A 20,170-nucleotide genomic window follows, 5' to 3' on the forward strand; every position below is an offset into this window, starting at 1 on the left:
TATTGACTCTAAATTGTGTATTACTATGCACTTGTTTTTAGCTACATAAGTATCATTAAATAAACATGTATTAGTAGACATTATACACTTCGTCATTGTTTTAAAAGGTTTGAACAAGAAGTTACTAACTTCCGCATATGTACCATTGATTAAAAAGTACTAAAATTAATTATTATCTTCATATCTTCAGCATTTCTTTAATATCGATGATTCTAGTTCGAATTTCTGGCTCATTATCCCTCGTTAATTCTGGTAATGCCTCTTGAATTATTAAAATCATTTTATCGAATTGTTCATTATTGTTTGTAGACCGTAATTTTCTGCCAAGAGATAGAGCTATATTTAAGGCTTCCTTTCTTATTCTGGTATACGAAATACCTAAAAAATATAAATTTCATATTATATAATTGTAGTTTTATAAGATAATAATACGATACATTTTTAGTTATAGACATACAATATGCTTACCTATACTATGTTTTAAAATTTTATTAAACGTGTCACAAATCAAATTTAACTTTTCTCTTTCTTCAGTCGACAATTCCGAAATATTTATTTTAAGTAAAGCAAGTTTATCCACAAATAAATTAAGTGCTGATAGCATGGATATTTGTATTGTTGTAGATTGAACAGGAAACATCTTACCGTAATGAGTTATAAATTCTATACAATATTTGTCTAAACAAAAAAAGATTACAAGATAATTAAAGGGTTAATTAGTAATTCATATTTTTAATAGTTTAATTTAATAGTTTTCAAATGCAATAATAATTTACCTTGAGTGTCTTTACAAGATGGCCAAGCTTTTCCAAGTATTTCATAAACAGTTTCATATAATTTTATGATCTCATCTCTTTTTATCCTCTCTTCAGAGGATAATGATTCATCTGCATCTTTCCTTGATAGCTAGATTATACAATATTTATATATCAATGTATAAGGTTGATCACTTCTTGCTTTTTATTGATAGTACATACCGTTAACAAAATTTCTTGAACTATTTCGTATACCTCTTTAAACTTATCGATATTTAGTTCATGCAAAACTGTACCAAAAGCATGTAATGCGTGTCGGCGATAGTCTAAAGCTTCATTTTTACTTTCCCGATGTAATATTTGTATTATATCTGCAGATATTCCACTGTTCTCTTTGAGAGCTGTCCTATATTTAGATTATTAAATTTTTAAAAATGAATATCACAAATGTAACATTGTATTTGCATACATTTAATAAGAAAAATGTTATATTGTTACATGCATACTTGCTATTACATGCCAGCGTAGCAAGGGCATTTAACAAACGATCTTTTCCATCCCAAGTTCTCCCGCGTAATCCATCTGTTAAAACCTTTAACAAAGTATCTCTTACAGTCGCATCAATATCGTTCCCTAACTTTTGTGCTAACGTATTAACTGCATTAGCCGCTTGCGCTTTCGTATTCCACGATGACGATTCTAATGACGTGCGTAAAATATTTGTTATTGGTTCTATGTTTTGTTTAATTCCTGCTTCGGTTCCTGGAGTAATTTCATTCCATAGTTCGGTCCATAAATTCATCATACTTTCATTTTCTATGAAAATACTGTAAATAAATATCACGATATTTACAAACTTAATTTCAAAGTTAAATACAAACCTTGTGTTTTTTGTGCATGCATTGCAAAGAAAGTAAGAGGTATAACAATACTCGAATAATTCTTTAATACCTCCTGATTATAATTATTTATAGCTTGGAACGTTTGTCCAATTACTAACTTAGTTGAATCATCTGAAATTCAGAATTTTGTAAAGTTTGATCTTTCCTCTATAAGTTCTATAACTTTACAATCTTTAAAAAGATTTATTATATAATGCACACCTCGTTCCATATACCATGTATTAAGTGTTTTAAATAATTTTTCAAGCCTTGATTCTTTTGCTGACCCGACTATATGTCCAATAGCTGTTGCATTATTTTTCCTAACGACAGAATTACGATCCAATAATCCATTCATTAGCGCGTTTAGGACTTTACCTATATATAGATATTAAATCATAATAATTTTTAAACATTGTTTCTTAGACTGAATAACAGTTATAGAGCAAAACTTTTTTACTAACCACTATAAGGTTGTAACTCTTGTTTGAAGTGAGTACTCAAAAGAATGATAAAGTGCAAACATGTAATTTTTGTTCCAAAACCGACACTAGATTTTATTAATTCTATCACTTTTGGCATTAATTCCTTTAAAATTTCTGTATCAATGTACTGTATACACTGCATTAGAAGGAAACATTGATGATTAATAAAATATGATTTTTTTTATATGTCTTTTGTCTTAAATCACTCACTTTTGTCATCGTTTCAGTAGCATAATGCTCCTTAGCAGCACTAGCTCTGATAGTGTCAATAGCATCTCGTGCCTCTGACATTGTTCCACATACATTACTCAAATATGATAAATTTGGATTTTCTGATTCACCAATTGTACTTAAGAGAGCAGGAATTAGTGTAACTAAAGATGGCTTAAGCAGAGTACCTGCTCTTGAAACTAACTGAGATACTGTTTGTAAAGATACCGTTCTTACGCTGCTTACAACATTCACAGCTCCGATATCTAATAACACAGGTAAAATTGCTTGTAGAACTTCTTCTCCTTCTTTACCATAGGAAGAATCACAATATCGAACACAAACCTATATTAATGAATTGATATAAGATGTAAACAATATAACTGTACATACAAATATAATACGTATGTTATGCATACAATAAACGAATTGTTTCAATACAAAACTTACTCTACTTAATGCTTTAATCGTATTTGTAGCGGCTAATCGAGTACCCTCATGAATATCATCCATTACTCGAAACAGTTTCTTCAATAGTTCTGGAGCACATTTCGCCAAATTTAAACGAACATTTATTCTTAATAAATCTGCAAGTGCATTGCAACAACTCATTCGTACTCGCCATTCATGATTTGTTAAATTTTCAGTTATATCATATAAAATTTCTTTATGATATTGTTCAACCTATCAAACATAATTTTAAATAACAGTTACAAAGAATAAAAATATATTTTAGGCATTGATGTGTGGATATTCGAAAGTACAAGTATCTAAACTTCAGATTGGATTGAGGAAGAGATTATATCAGGGTAAAAAGAGAAAATACCCGTAATTTCGAGTATGCGCACACTTCTAATTTTAAGTATTCTAAGCACTTCCACGTACAGCTTTACTTGTTGATGGAACAATCGCACGCCAAATACTAGACATACTATGCTGAATCTTGGGAGTAGGATCGAATTGATATCTGTATAAGCGTGGAATTATATTGGGTAAATATTTATTTAACTCTTCATTTGCAACTTTAGCAATTGCTGCAAATCCAAATGCAGCACCTTTTTTAGATGTCCATACTGCATTATGATTTGCTAGATGCATGAAGTAATATACTAAATCAGGTTTTTGTAATTCTGTAGCCAAGGAACAAATTTCTCTGTACGTTGATAAATTACCACTATAAATAAAATATTTATAAAATTAAACTGAACCTATTAGATTGAAAATATAATATGTAAATTTATAAATTTATCTTACTTTGTTGGAGATTTCCCTAATTGACCTTCTTCAAATAATTTTGTATCTGATGTAACTTGTTGTACACTTTTACGTCCTTGTGTAAATTGATCTAGTATGCTAGAAACTAGAAGTTCCTTTTGTTCCTTGCTACTATTAATATGTATCAAACTAAGTCCTTTTGCTGCCATATCTTGCACTATATCTGTAATTAAAACAATGTACTTTAATAATATATTTCTATTTTCTTTTTTTTTAAATAGGAAATATATTGCGTAACTTACCACTATCATCTGAAAGAAAATCCATGAATGCATGATGCAATGACGAAAATTTTTCTTTAATACACTCCCTTTGAATATTATATTTTAAAAGTGCTAATAACCACACACAGACGGCCTTATAACAAATATTTATGGTAAAGAAAATGGAGGAATTGTAAAGTTAAATAAAAAAAATAAAAATAGATACCTGTCTCAAATTAGGATGCGGATCTTTATACATTCGAAGTAATTCATCCAATGTTTGTATTAATAATTTAGTACTGATATTGCTGTAAGGTACTTTATGTTCAGTTGGTAATATTGTCCAAGCATCTCGTTTTTCTGGAGATGCTTCACTTTGAACACAACAAACCAATGCTTCTCCCATGATCAAATGGATTTCAATGTCTTTTGTCTAATGAATATAAAAGCAAATTTAAAACGTACTCCTAAAATTTTGAATTATAATTACCGATGTAAATTTACCTCTTTGACAGTTGTAATTATTTTATTTACTATATATGGTGTATGAGGAAAATTTTCCCCTACGCACAAATAACCTAATGAAAGTACAGCTTTTTCTTTAATCTAGAAATATAATTAAATCAGTATTATATCTCATGAACTCAATAAATTTAGTAACTATTAAAATACAAACCTTAGTATTTAATTTTACATTATTCAATGCTGAAAATAATATTTCTACAATTGCCTTTTTATTTGTTTCTCCCTCGCCTTCATCAGGTAATGGTAACCCACGTATTTTCCCCAAAATACCAATACTCTGAATTGCAGCATCCATTAACAAAATCGTATTATTGTGAAGAAAATTGCCTATAATATTTTTGGAAGAGAATTGAAAAATAAATTAATATTAATTTATATAACTAAATATGTACATACATATCATTTTCACAACATTAATATACAGATCCCAGTTAAAGAAATCATTGTCCATGTCATTTTTTTTAAAAACTAGTCTCCTTTCCATCATACACGTTAAAGTTAGTAGTGAACCATGTTGAGCTTCTAAAGAATTTTTATCCATGATGTTCATAATCTCAGAAATTTGAGTTCCAAACTCATTATTGGAAAGTTGAGTAGTTATTATGCCATAAATTTTAGCAACCAGTTGTCTTACATCTAACTTAGTAGATATAAGCAAAGTACGAAGCCATGATAACTCATTTTCATAAATTCTTGTCGCAAACTGTGGAACAGAACCAGTCACTTCCAATAAAGCTTGTAGTGAAGTTTGATCTGCATTATATAATTGTTTATGCATTATATCTTTCAATACAATTCTTGATATATTTTTAAGTTTATTAGAAATATTATATACAATTTTACCTGCAGAAGCATGACTAAAAATTAAAATCATATCAAGATACTGATCTAATGTCTCTAGTTTATCCTTAGATAAATTTCTTAAATAATGTGTAATTAATGGCGTATATTCACAAGGATGCTGTAGTGGTTCATTGTATTTAGTAACATTAGCACTTTTTGCTAAACAAATACGGAGATAAGTAATTATCTGTAAAAAATATTAATTATTTTCTCCAATCATAAAAAAATTGCCAATAACAATAAATTATTTTCCCATTGAATTAATTACCTCCATAAATACAGTAACATTATAAGGAAGTATTTTATTTTCTACGTTCATTTTTTCATTACCAGCAGTTGACACTCTTGCTTGCATCTTTGAATAAATATAAGTAACAAGTTTTGGAAAATCTGGTAATGAAATTTGATTACCCTCTTGTTTATCACATTCATTTTTATGTGTAGTACCATATAAAACTTTTGTAGCTTCTGTTCTTATTTCATGTTTTTCATCTCCAGATGCCAACAGTAAAAGATACCGAGAAGGTATATCGTCAGGAGGAAATACATTAGCAGCATAATGCATAGCCACAAATCTGTTCTCAAAAAATATTACTGACATATAAGCTGATACATATGTATATTAGATACATATAATGTATCTAATTAATATATACATGCCTAACATTGGATTCCGGTGACTCAATATATGTAGATAATAATCCATTCATCAGAGATATATTAACTTCGTCATCTTTATTAAGTACAAATGCAGATGTTATTGAAATCAGTGTATCTCTTACTGTTCTTCGTAAATCACCTTCATTCTTAAACATCAAGAAAAGTTCAGCTCAAACTAGAAACATTCTAGTAATATAACATACATCTGAACTTACTACTTTTTCTATTGCTAACTACATACCGATACAAGTGCATCAAATAAATGACATGACAAGTTAAAATTTTTATCTATCACTGATGGAATTCTTTGTCCTAGTTGTCCAATAACAGTGTATGCCATCATTTTATGATGAACATCTTCATCCGCAAAAATGAATTTTATCATGCCATTTAAGATAATTCCTGCTATACGAGATAATGGTGCAAGACTACACCTTAAAACATTTAAACATATCACAACATATATATATATATATATATATTTTTTTTTTTATTGAAATTCAAATTTATGAATAATTTATAATATTTTTTACTTACTGTTGCACAATGTTTGATGTAAATTGCAATGCCATTGACTTTAACTTTGCATTTGTAGTTTTTCCATCTCCTTCTTGTAGGGAATGAAAAACTACCTGTATATTAATTACAATTAGCCACCAAGTAGTATAAAAATTATACCTTATTTTATAATAAAATATACCTGAATACATGGTGGTACAATAAAACCACCTGTAGTAACACGGCAAAGATAATGTAATAATTTTAAACGAATTCGTATGCCTGCAGGCAATCGTTTCATTTCTGGTTTAACATCTTTATGGGTACCTAAAGTATCAGTACCCAAAAATAATGTACAGAGTGGTGCTGCTAAATGCATTGAAGACCAATCTAGTGTGCTGAATATTTTAAAACAATTTGATATTTAGCATATTCTAATAGAATATTTATAAAAATAATAGAAAAATCTTTTTAAACATACTTAACAATTTTCTTTAATTCCAAGTCTGCTAGATTAGCAACACTAAATCTGGTATCTGCTGCAGCTACTATCAAATGTATAAGAATATCTGAATCATGGAAAAATCCTCCAGCTACAAATTTTACAATTCCTAATTTTATTTGTTCAAGTTGTTCTGCTGTTGGAGGATTTTCACCAATTACCCGTTTAAATGCATATTCACTTAATCCTAGTGGTACACGAATCTGTGACCAATCAATAGCCTGATCTGACTGTTGATTTTGCATTTGTCCTACAGCTCTAGAATAATTTTGTACAATCAATTAATATAAATAATCATTAAAAAATTTTCCTATTGTATTTATGAAATTATTAAAATATAAATTATATGAATAGTGAATAATCTTACCTATAAGGTAACAATAAAACATCAAGCATAAAATTGAGTAATTGTTTTGCTACATATAGTTTGTCTTGTAGACCAAGAAAGGATGCTCGTTTCTCTGGATCCACAGGAATATTAACATGACCCAATGCAGGCATAATTATAAGTAATAAACTGAAATATTTTACATATTTATTTACCTAATTTTCATTATTTAAATTATGTTAAATATTTACAAACCTGTCTTGATGAGATAAAGGTTTTCCTTCAATAGCATTTAATACACTTGGGATTAATTCTGCTTGTTTTTGCATTTCCATTCTAGGATAGCCTAATTTTATATATATAATTGTAAAATTCTGTGAACAAACAAAGACAATAAATTCTTATTCAACCAGAAATATTTTTAATTGATTCTCTGTATCAATAACATACGATTACAAATGAGCTGGCAGCTGGATCTTGATATTGTAACAAAAGCGTTTCAACTGGCAATTGGACTTGAGGTCTACTCTTTATCCTTTTATTTATATGAATTAATAATTCCATTACTTTCTTCCTAACACCTTCTTGACCACTAGAAAGCTTCAACAAAAGTGGAGGCAAAAATTTACATACTGATGCTTGCAGTTGTTCATCAGTATCTGCAGATCCCAAACGGAAAAATACTCGCTCAAGTAAAACTTCCATGAAACAATAAATTATACATAAAACAATTAATTTATAAATATGAAATTATATACAACTAATTATAACTAATATATAATATTTTTCATAATATTAAACAAAATATATTTTGTTCAGAATATATCTTGTTCAAAATAATAATTGTTCATTACACGATTCAAAAATAATACTTAATTGCAAAGAAACAATATTTTGTATTCATAAATTCCAAATCATTCAAAAACAACGTACAATATCTAAAATTTTATAATAAAAAAAGTAGTTGTATAAATAACATATACTGCAGAAATTTAGGTGATAAGAGGAAAATAATTATATGTACATTATTTATCATCATTCATTTAGTTAACAGATATGGATATATACTGAAAATAAAGTAAAAATATACAAAAGAATCGAAAAGATTGTCTTTTAAGATAAATTTGAATATAAATTGAAAAAAGTGATGTAAAGTTATACATTTGAAGTTGTTTTCTATAAAACTGCATGATAATGGAATTTTTTGCAAGCCATGATATATATAAAAATGTTTTTATCATTAGAAATAATGTTTTTATTAAACGAGGAACAATATAATTAATAATATAATTTGTGTCATCATCAAAATAAACTATCTTCATGTAAAATAAATTGATTTTTTTTCCGAATTACTTACTCAGCTCATCCGTAGGGGCTGCCATTTTGAAGTAATGTGTAAAAGAGAAAGCGAATGATAGTCAGTGACAAGTGACAAGAAATATTACCGGTCTGTAATTAATCTTATTATGAAAACATTATTTAAACATATTTAAGTAAATATAATACATTTTCCTCCGAATTGCATATTTTTTTGATATCTTTAATAATTTTCTTCTTTTGTATAACATCTCCCATAATATTGAGGGTCAAATTTCATACAATTTTTTAGAGGAGAAAAGTTTCCTACTTTATTTTTATATCACTATAAAATGATTCACATATTAATAACAAAAATATAGTTAGAAATTTTTTCTAGTACTATATAGTTATCTACCATCTTTCATGTGCACGGTCATATAAACTAATCGTGCTCATGTGATCATATCAACCTATTTAATAAAAAAGAGAGATATGCATATCTTTCAACATTTCGTCTTTTATTCCTTTAAATATTTCTATCAAAATTCTGTGATAAGCAACAGCCTTTAATTTACAATTTTAATTAGTTTATCGCTCAATTTACAATGCAATTATATAATTCTGATATATGTATGCTAATTTACTTATAACAAGAATATTGTAAATGTTAGCTTAGAAATCTAACTACATATACATAAAATTAATTCTACAAATAAATTTTAATTACATGTTAATTATATGTAATTATATAAGTAAATTTATAATAACGAGTCCAAATGCAAGAATCCAAATGCAATCCAAATCCATTTATGAATTTAAAAAATTAACTTTTTGGAAGGGAAAACATTTGAAGTTTTAACATGAAGTTGCCGTGGATGACTACCCAATCAACGTGTTCGAATTTCTGCAACCTGTCGTCTGCTTCTTCCGTTTCTTTAACAGTTTAACTTGAACCATGCTCTCGTTTTTGTGACCTTCAAAGTTGTCTTTATAAAATAGAGGTCAAATTCGAAAGAAACACATTATTCTTAATTAATATTAATGTATTATGTAGTGAATTATATAGTGAATTATATAGTGAATTATATTAAATTATCCGTGTAAGAAACGGATCTGTTTTTTGTTCTATCAATTTATGCTATATTGTTTCGCGTATATTATATTTTTTTGTTATTTTTTAATGAAAGTATAATATTTTTAATCTTTAGTACGCGTTAGCAGAGTTGTCAGGTATGAGAAAAACTTTAACTTTAAGGGAAAATAATAATACTGTTTGCTAAAATCTTGCAAATTGTTATACTGCATGTGCTAATTGTTTAGAGTAAACTATTAATTGTGACTTTATCTTTATTAACCCATAAAATACATGTAAAGAATTGTATATGTATATTGATATACATACATTTAAATTCTAATAGTTATAATCCTGTCATATGTAATAGTTTTTAATGTGCTTTTATGTATATAATTTTTCTGGTTCTGTAATTTTATAGTTGTATAACAGTTGAAATAATTGATGATTCAATGTTAATCTTTCTTATACAAATTTTTTAATATTGTAAAAAGACATATATGTATGTATTCATTTTATATGTATCTTTAACTACATATATTATGTACTTTTGAAAAATTAAATAAAATAGTTCTTAATTACATCATCTTGTTTTAATATAATATATAGAGCAATAATTTTATAATTAATATAATAAAATTATTTTCATTCATTTTTAATGTACAAAAAATTAATTTCAATTTTGATTAAATTATAAGCAGTTAATAAGCAGCTTCTTGTAATTAAAGTTTTCCTTTATATTTGTTATAGGTAATACAAAAGTGGTATTTGCTTAAATAAAAGCAACAGTATATAACATAAATGCTATGATAACATAGAACTAGTTGAAAAGTCATTGTCTTCGATAACAATTTCAGCTATATGATTTATTTTGAGAATGGGTTTTATACTTACAATAAGTTATTTTTTTTGTGATGCAACAAGGACATTAATAAGGAAACTTAGGAGCATTCTTCAACATCTTTGCAAATGCCGTTATTTAAAATGCCTTTATTATTATGTAAGTTCGGATATAATCATGATATATATCTTAATACCCTTTGCACTTATATCTTTAGAATGATAAGGATATTATTGCTGAATTTAATTGGAATTGATAGTATATCATTGTAATGTCTTTGTAACATTTGTCTAATATAACTATGTAATGATCTAATCAAAGGAGGTATCTTGCACACAGTGTTAAATATAATGTCTTTATTATATATGGAATAATTTATATTTCAGGCTAATATTTCAATGTTAAAATAGTACTGAATTATTGGAAATAATAACATCTCTATTAAATTTACTAGAAATGTAGTAGTAGTAGATAGATAAAAAATAGTAATATAAATAGACAATTGATGTTATATAGTACAAAGTCTATCCCATGTTTATATTATTACAAAGAGGTAATCCAAGCATGTAGAGTGAGAATATCTCTGGACTTTATGTATGTTCATGCAGCATAACTTTGTAATCTAATACTATGCTTTTTGCACGCTTGCTAGCTGCTTTGTGTTGATAACTTATATTAAGGGACTTGTAGACTAAGTATTTATTCATTTACCACAGTTCACGTGTAAGTACTACTCCTAAAAGTACTATAGGCTTGTTAAAATTGTATATATTTTATTAATTTAGTATATCATATTTTCTTATTGAATAATTATTCTCATATCTAAATGTTTATAAGTATTTGTTATATGCACACTTTTTATTATTTAATTTCTTATTCTAAAAACTAGATAAAATATTTACAATAATTTTAGAAGGATAAAAATTTGTATAAAAATAAGATATATTACAAATAATTAAAGAATAGTATAAAAAATTGTGTGATATTGTATTACAAAATAGGTGCTTGTGTCTTTAGGCAATGGTAGAAGATATGACAGAACACATGTCAACAACTGAAAATCACGAGTGTGAACAAATAAGAGTCTTAACTCTAAATAATGGGGAACATCTGGATGGTATACTATATAGATTAAAAAAAGGTATGTAAATTCTGTTATTTATAATTTTGAGGAAAATGACTTTTATAAATTAGAACAATTTTTAACAGGATGGAAAGTAGAATTTCGTTTAGGTGCTTCTCTTCTTGGGAAGTCACTTGATCTTTTTATAAATTATCCTTTACGGGAAAATAAAAAATTTGAAAGGCATACATATTATCCATTAGAATGGGTTAATGAAACAGCTAATATATCTTTATTCTTGGCTGGTTCATTTCACTATTATCTTATAGATCCTAAGTAAGTATTAATATAAGAAAAGATTATTGACATAATAAAATATATTGTTCACAATTTTTAATATATCAAATTTTTTAGTTCTGAAGATATGAAACCTATTGCTTCTGGATATTTACTAGTGGATCCAGAACTTAAAGTAGGAGAACATGGAGATGATTTACCATTGGATTGTATTCAGTGTCAAACTGTTCTTGCAAAATGTCTAGGACCATTTTCTACATGGGAAGATAAGCTACTAGTGGCTAAAAACTCTGGATATAATGTGATTCATTTTACACCAATTCAGGTATATATTCCATTTTTTTGGATAATATATTGAACTAATACATCTAACTTACATGTTTTAGGAACTGGGATATTCTAAGTCATCTTACAGCCTTAGTGACCAGTTAAAATTAAATCCTTCTTTCAATGATGGTGATAAATTAATTACATATGATGATGTTGAAAGACTAATAAATAAAATACGCAATGAATGGAATGTTAGTGTAATATATAATTTTCTATATTTTATAGCTTAATCTGTTATAATATTCTATAATATCAGCCTGTAAATGTTGTGTGTTTCAGATGTTGAGTATATGTGATATTGTTTTGAATCATACAGCAAATGAAAGTCCTTTTTTGGTATCTCATCCAGAATGTACATACAATTGTTTGAATAGTCCTCATTTACGTCCTGCATATCTTTTGGATGCTGCACTGTTTGAATTGACAATACAAGTTGCAGCTGGAGAATGGGAGTTTAAAGGCATTCCTTCAGTAGTTGAAACTGAAGAACATTTAAACGTAAGATAAATGCATTATATTAATAATTACTAACCAGTACAATATATTATGTATGCTTGTTACTTCTCTATTTTCAGTCAATTCGTCATGCACTTCATACATATTTTTTACCTCTTGTGAAAATACATGAATTGTATATATTGGACATCAATGAAACCATCGCGGAGTTTTTGAATTTAGCACGGAATCAGATGCCCCAAGATACTATTGAACCTATATCGGAAGATATCAAAATAATAAAAGATCCGAAATTTCGTAGATTGAAAGCAACTATAAATATGCAACTTGCTTTAAAAAAATATAATATATATAGGTAAATTATACCAGTAATGGTCAGGATACCAATTATCAATTCAGAAAAGTTTCGATTTAGTTAATGTTCTAAATTTAAAGCTTTATATTCTTATTGCAGAACTGATTGTTTTGATGAAGAGACTCGTTTGAAACGATGTGCCGAAGACTTAAGAAAGAAATTACAAGAACTTAATAACATGATCACTAATGAAATACAAAATCATCTAAATGCTGCAGTTGAGAATACTATTGCTGGTATAAGATATTTTAGAGTGCAAGGTGATGGGCCTAAACTTAAAGAAATAAGCGAAAGAAATCCACTTGTTCCTAGGTACATAACTGTTGTAAAATATTGCTATTTTGATATTTTATTTATATAAATTGTGCTAAAACATATTATCTTCAGATATTTTACTGATTATGGAGCACCACAAACATTAACTGAAAGAGAAGCAACAATGTATTCTGATGAAGGCTGTTATCTTATGGCTCATAATGGATGGGTAATGAATGGTGATCCTTTAAAAAATTTTGCTGATCCTGATTCTAATGTTTATATAAGAAGAGAACTTATTGCTTGGGGTGACAGTGTAAAATTAAGGTAATACTACCTTTGAAGTAGAAACAAGATATAAAATAATTAAAATCAATAATATACTACATTTGTTACAGATATGGAGATAAACCAGAAGATTGTCCTTTTCTATGGCAGCATATTGCTGCTTATATTGCACAAACAGCTAAAATTTTTGACGGTATTCGCTTAGATAATTGCCATTCTACCCCTATCCCAGTTGCAGAGGTATATTTAATTTATTAAAATATTAAAATATATATCTAATGTAAATTTATGTCTATATTAGTGAATTCTTAATCGTTCCAGTACATGCTTGATGTTGCTCGTCGAATTCGTCCAGATTTGTACGTTGTTGCCGAATTATTTACAAATTCCGATCAGAAAGACAATATATTTGTCAATCGACTTGGTCTCACTTCCTTAATTCGAGGTTCGAAAATTTATTTTATAAGCTTTGAAGCTTTATAAGATACCAATATATAATACATGTATTTATAAATTTTTATCAAATCTTATGAAATCTTTTTCATTCTCTCAAAATAGAAGCTATGTCTGCGTGGGATAGTCACGAAGAAGGTCGTTTGGTATACCGATATGGAGGCGAACCAGTAGGTGCATTTTTGCAACCACGTAAACGGCCTCTAGTACCAGGCATAGCACATGCACTATTTCTAGATTTAACTCATGATAATCCTAGTTCTGTGGAAAAACGTAGTGTGTTTGATTTACTTCCAAGTGCTGCTCTTGTATCAATGGCTGCGTGCGCTAGCGGCAGCAATCGTGGATACGATGAATTAGTTCCTCACCATGTAAGTTAATTTTATTGTAATATTTATAGTTATATTTAGAAGATTTCAATTATAATAATATCTGAAAAAAGAAATAATCTATGTCCTCTAATCCTAATAAATCCTTACAGATACATGTTGTAGATGAAACAAGACAATATTCATGCTGGACAGATGATGAATCTTTGATAGATGGTATCAAATTTGTAGGTTTAAAGATTGGTATAATTGCAGCGAAGAGAGCATTAAATGATTTGCATTATACTCTCGGGCAACAGAAGTTTTCCCAAGTATATTCTAATAATAATATATAACGCATAAGAAGTGCTGTTTCCATATAAATTTTTAAAATATTATTTACTAAATTTACAGGTATTTGTTGACCAGATGGATAGTGATATAGTAGCTGTAACAAGACACTCTCCAACAACTCATGATAGTGTAATTTTAGTCGCTTTTACAGCGTTTAAACACCCCGATCCTAATGCCAATGATTTGAGAAGATATGTGAAACCATTACGAGTGGAGGGTGTAATGGAAGAAATTATTCTGGAAGCATCCTTATCTCATATAGAAGCTAAGTAAGAAATGTGAAATCAATAATTTTTCGTGTTCGTTATTACGTATTGACATTTTGATGATATATTGTTTTTAGAAATGGTACTTCACCTTTCCATTATCCTGAAAAATATGTACAAGATAAAAATTATATAAATGGTCTCTCAGAATATGCACTAAGACTTAAAGAACACATACAAATTTGTGACTCAGAAATCCTGGAGAAAGTTGATTCTGGTGATCCTAAAATAACTCAGCTTAATTTTGTAAACTTTCAACCAGGTTCTGTCGTTGCTATTCGGTAATATTTAATGATTCTCTTTGTATAAATTTTTCATAAATTTTATAACATATGTAATAAATATTGATACATTTAATTTCAGAGTATCTCTTCATGCTAATATAAAACCTGCTCTTGCAAAACTTCATAATACTATTTCAATAGTAACATCACAGAGAAGTTCCGATATACGTGTTATTGTCTCTCGTATGAACTTAGTAGATTTAAATAAGGCCCTATACCGGTGCGATCAGGAAGAACGCGATGAGACTTCAAATAGATTTGATGTATACGATATTCCTGGTTATGGACCCCTTGTTTATGCAGGTTTACAAGGTAAGTTAACAATTTGAGCTACATCATATCTATATTTTCCATACCTATTAATGTAATACACATTACATTTATTTTTAGGTATAATTTCCTTGTTAGCAGATATTCGTCCTAATAATGATTTAGGTCACCCAATGTGTATTAATCTCAGACAGGGTAATTGGCTAATAGGTATGTGCTAGAACAAATATTAAAACAAATCCATTCTATTATTAACATCACTATGTTTCATTATATAATTAACGATTGTTAATACATTTAAACAAATATATACAGATTATACTTGGCAACGATTAAAAGAAGATGAAGGAACTAGAACTCTTGGAGAATGGCTCGAAGAAGCTACTGAACCATTTAAATTAATACCTCGCTATTTAGTTCCTAGTTACTTCGATGTTATAATTGTAAACGTTTATATGATACTTCTTGAGCAATGCTATAATCTAATGTCAAGGTACTTTACACTAAATATATCTTTGTTTTTAATTTTTTGTAAACATTTACTAATTTATTGTCTCTTATTAGCTTTGTGAAAGAAGGTTCCACTTTCGTTAAAATTCTATCTTTAATTTCTATTCAAATGGGAGGAATAGTAAAATCAGCTCCATTACCAGATTTGTCTCCAAATATAGATCCTCCCAAACCAAAGATCAAACAATATAATGGCGAAAGTGAACAAATATGTATGACATTGTCTGCTGGTTTACCACATTTTACCACAGGATATATGAGAAATTGGGGAAGAGACACTTTCATTGCCTTAAGGGGACTACTGATATTAACAGGCAGACATGCAGAAGCACGATTTATTATTCTCGGCTATGCTGGAACTATGCGACATGGTCTTATACCAAATTTACTTGATAAAGGAAAGAATGCTAGGTAACAAATAAATTTTTAATTATTGTTATATGAATGCAATTTCTAATTATTGTTGCACCTTTTAAATAACTTTTTTATGTTTTTTAGGTATAACTGTCGAGATGCTTTGTGGTGGTGGTTGTATACAATTCAATGTTATATACAAGAAGTACCAAATGGTTTAAAAATTTTAACAGAGAAGGTTTCAAGACTGTTTCCAACTGATGATTCTCCCCCACTACCTGCAGGACAAGTAGTATGTAAAAGATATTCTTTGTAAATAAATTATATATATTAACATTTGTTTTATACATGATATATATTGGAAATAAAATTTCAGGATCAGCCACTACATGATGTTATTCAAGAAGCTCTTTTGATACATTTCCAAGGACTTTGTTTTAGAGAAAGAAATGCTGGAAGACAGATTGATGAACATATGACAGATCGTGGTTTTAATAACCAAATTGGAGTGCACCCAGAAACAGGATTCGTATTTGGTGGAAATGATGCAAATTGTGGTACATGGATGGACAAAATGGGATCTTCTGAAAAAGCTGGTAATAAAGGAAAACCAGCTACTCCAAGGGATGGTTCAGCAGTAGAAATAGTGGGTCTAAGCAAGAGTATTCTCAGCTTTTTGGCTGAATTGTATAAGCAAAATCTTTTTCCTTATGGTAGTGTGCAAAGAAAAAATCGGGATGGTAAGAAATAAATTTTGTTTACGTTTTTCTATTTATTTCTAGCTTTTTTCACTACAGTTAATGTTTATTGCAGGCTCTACTGTAACATGGAGCTATAAACAATGGGCAGATAAGATTTCATTAAATTTTGAGAAATATTTTTACATCAACGAAGTGCAATTAGAAGGAGAACTTAAATCAGAACTTATTCATCGTCGTGGAATTTTCAAAGATAGTCATGGAGCAACACAAGCATGGGCCGATTACCAATTACGACCTAATTTTCCAGTTGCAATGGTTGCTGTAAGTACATTTTTATAGCTTTTTTATTCTTAAAATGTATGTGCAATTTAGATAATATTCAAATATCATTATTTTAAAAGGCTCCAGAATTGTTTAATCCAGAACATGCATGGATAGCATTAAAAAAGACAGAAGAAATTTTATTAGGGCCACTTGGAATGAAAACATTAGATCCCGCTGATTGGGCGTACAATGGATATTATGATAATTCTAATGATAGTGGAGATACTAAAATAGCTCATGGTTGGAATTATCATCAGGGACCTGTAAGCAATGTTCCTTAATATATTACTTTAGTATAAACTGCTCTGATATAAAACTAATAATTTCACGGCATCTAATAGGAATGGGTTTGGCCCATAGGCTATTTTCTTCGTGCCCGACTATATTTCGCTCCATTAGTTGGAGGAAAGGAAGAATTGCGTCGTACAGTCGAATCAACTGAAATTATTATTTCTCGACATTTCATAGAGGCATCTACAAACTATTGGAGAGGTCTCCCTGAACTTACCAATAAAGATGGGGAATATTGCAAGGATAGTTGCAGAACACAAGCTTGGAGTGCTGCTTCTATATTAGAAGTTTGTATATATGCTGTTAATGGTATTTAGAAATAGTTCCGTTATGTTATTGATTATCACCGTACTATATATTTCATTCTAGGTTCTTTACGACTTAGATAAAATTAAACGAGAATTACGATCCGAGGAGAATGAAAGAACGAATTGATATAATTTTGCGTGTGTTCACCACCGCCAATTACACTTAGAACATTTACGACTAGAAAAAGAACGTAGCATTAGAAGTAAAGATCACCATAATAAATGGCACATATTTAACACAGCTATAGAAACACCAAGCACGGAGACACACGCATTTGGTATTTCGCACATAGACAAAACCAGTATGCTACCGTGCAAATTTATAAATGTTGACACCACATGTACAATTGATGACGTTTTCTTAATGCAAGAACTTAAGAAAAATGAAAGTAAAAAAGACATTAAACATGATTATGTATCTTCTACTGTTATTAGCAATTTGGAAGTAATTGAAACTATGTCAAATATAACAGAATTCCCAATGGTATCAGAAGGTGAATTTCATAAATCAGGACAACTTATATATGGAAATGAACCTTTAAAATACGAGAATAAATCTCTAAATAAATTTCAAAGTGATGTAATTGACCAAGTTGATACATTAACAAAACAAAACATAGAGAGAAGTAATGCATTGACGAAATACCCATCAAAAGTGGATCACGTTTATGAGGAAGTCAATGCTCTTGAATGTGATATCATGGATTATTATGAAAAATATAGCCCTATAACGGCGAAAACTTTGATAAATACACTTTTTCTTCCTCTACATAAAATTTGTAAGAAATGCGCCAATTTACAAGGCAGTCCAGTATATTCTGATCTTTTGATATATGCAAAGAAGCCTTTATATGCGAAGGAAGTCCATTTACTTCAACAAAACGAAACTTTACAGTTTAGGTATTGTTCAGAAGGTGGCAAACATGACAATACATTATATTTGCAGTACAATAACGTTCAGCACTGTTTACTAGTTCATAATTACTTAAAAACTAATGCTTCTAGTATATTCTATTTTTATGGCCCACCACAGGATATTTTTGATTTAAAAACAGCATTAGAAACAAGTATCCTTGTTATAAATAGCAATACGAAAGGAATAGTAAATACAGAGTTATATCATCGTTGTGTAAGTAACTTTTATACAAGGATGTCAAATAATGGTATTGCACCTGCAGCGTTTCGTATGGATCATGGTAATATTATACGCTCTATAAAATACGTTGGATACGATACTGATTTGCAAAACTGGATGAATTATCGTAACGATGTATTCCAATCACACAATCTCAAACAAGATGATGTAGTCGATCATCGTGCGAATAGATCTAGTTTGTTATTATTAGAGCCACTACTGTTAATGCCAGAAATAGGAAACTCTAGGTATAGGCACAAAAAAAATCGTATTTCAGAATCAGAGCACATAAAAATAGTAAAGATAGTAATTGCCTATACCCTTTCTTTCTTCATTTTAGCAACAATCACATTTTATATAGTTTATTTCACTTAATAAAATATGATATTCTTTTATACTCATTCTTTTATTTTTTTCATGGTACATTTTCAGAATCTAATTTTATTTAGTATTTAAAACTTAAATTTTTTGTTTCAAGTTTTTGTTACATAAATACCAATTTTGTCTTTTTCTAGTGTGTTCTTTTGCATGAAACTTTTATATAATAAATTTAATATAAATTGTATGAATTGTTATGTTTATCATAATTGTTCTGTGAATCATTAACATTTGTTACCGTAATTAAAAATTTATTGATCTTTATATAATTATGTAGAGTATTCTTATACTGTTTTAGAAAATGATTTATATGTGATTCTGTTAAAATCATAACCATACCAAAATGTACAAAAAATATATTTAACAAAAGATAAAAATTTCAACTTCAAAAGATTTCGGTATTTTTAAGATGGTAAAATGCGATTAATCGAATGCTCAAGTAAGGTTATTAAAATTTTTTATTAATGATTAAATTAAATATTTATTAGCAAATACTGTTATTATTGCACGTATATTTTAAATACATGATATTTTCTTATCCGTTCCCATATCTGTATGAAATATTTGCAATAAAATTGATATACATATTCAATTTTGCATAACAGAGAAAATGTTTTTTTCCCTTCCAAAATTCACACGTCTACTTTCTCTATTTTAAAATGTAAATAAAATTATATTACAGTATAATATAATACATATAATGTTATATAGAACTTACAATGATAAATAAATTATTAAATTACATATTTATATGTAATATAAATATCCATTACTTACAAATTTAATCGTTTTCAAAATTAATTAAAACTTAAT

At 28.3% G+C, this 20,170-nt stretch overlaps 2 protein-coding genes across 3 annotated transcripts; one reads left to right on the top strand and one right to left on the bottom strand.

Moving 5' to 3' along the window:
• Positions 1-8,842, bottom strand: LOC100643055 (proteasome adapter and scaffold protein ECM29). The gene is made up of 28 exons (XM_012314617.3): positions 8,523-8,842; positions 7,616-7,863; positions 7,421-7,539; positions 7,205-7,354; positions 6,817-7,095; positions 6,538-6,733; positions 6,375-6,469; positions 6,079-6,271; positions 5,838-5,983; positions 5,446-5,752; positions 5,178-5,364; positions 4,731-5,087; positions 4,486-4,661; positions 4,314-4,415; positions 4,036-4,242; positions 3,849-3,963; positions 3,586-3,769; positions 3,217-3,505; positions 2,782-3,015; positions 2,332-2,676; positions 2,101-2,257; positions 1,859-2,014; positions 1,637-1,768; positions 1,262-1,571; positions 978-1,161; positions 777-906; positions 469-678; positions 1-378 (listed from the first exon to the last, which is right to left on the bottom strand). Exons 1-28 carry the CDS (start codon positions 8,545-8,547, stop codon positions 179-181), a joined length of 5,433 nt encoding a protein of 1,810 aa, XP_012170007.1. The 5' UTR covers positions 8,548-8,842; the 3' UTR covers positions 1-178.
• A 401-nt stretch (positions 8,843-9,243) lies between these two features.
• On the top strand, positions 9,244-19,949 carry LOC100651379 (glycogen debranching enzyme). 2 transcript variants are annotated; one of them, XM_012314609.3, is made up of 26 exons: positions 9,247-9,694; positions 10,287-10,536; positions 11,395-11,518; positions 11,587-11,776; positions 11,855-12,062; positions 12,124-12,258; positions 12,347-12,565; positions 12,643-12,878; positions 12,978-13,190; positions 13,266-13,460; positions 13,532-13,661; positions 13,743-13,866; positions 13,980-14,245; positions 14,356-14,514; positions 14,597-14,805; positions 14,880-15,083; positions 15,166-15,398; positions 15,477-15,566; positions 15,672-15,849; positions 15,921-16,277; positions 16,365-16,512; positions 16,597-16,960; positions 17,034-17,242; positions 17,323-17,508; positions 17,587-17,823; positions 17,906-19,949. In XM_012314609.3, exons 2-26 carry the CDS (start codon positions 10,414-10,416, stop codon positions 17,969-17,971), a joined length of 4,803 nt encoding a protein of 1,600 aa, XP_012169999.2. In that variant the 5' UTR covers positions 9,247-9,694; positions 10,287-10,413; the 3' UTR covers positions 17,972-19,949. The 2 variants fall into 2 exon arrangements, with proteins under 2 accessions (XP_048267044.1, XP_012169999.2); XM_048411087.1 differs by lacking the exon at positions 17,906-19,949 and having other exon boundaries at positions 9,244-9,694; positions 17,606-17,684.
• The last annotated feature ends 221 nt before the right edge of the window (positions 19,950-20,170 follow it).

The sequence above is a fragment of the Bombus terrestris genome, chromosome 12, assembly GCF_910591885.1.
Source record: "Bombus terrestris chromosome 12, iyBomTerr1.2, whole genome shotgun sequence".
Classification (NCBI taxonomy): Eukaryota; Metazoa; Arthropoda; class Insecta; order Hymenoptera; family Apidae; genus Bombus; species Bombus terrestris.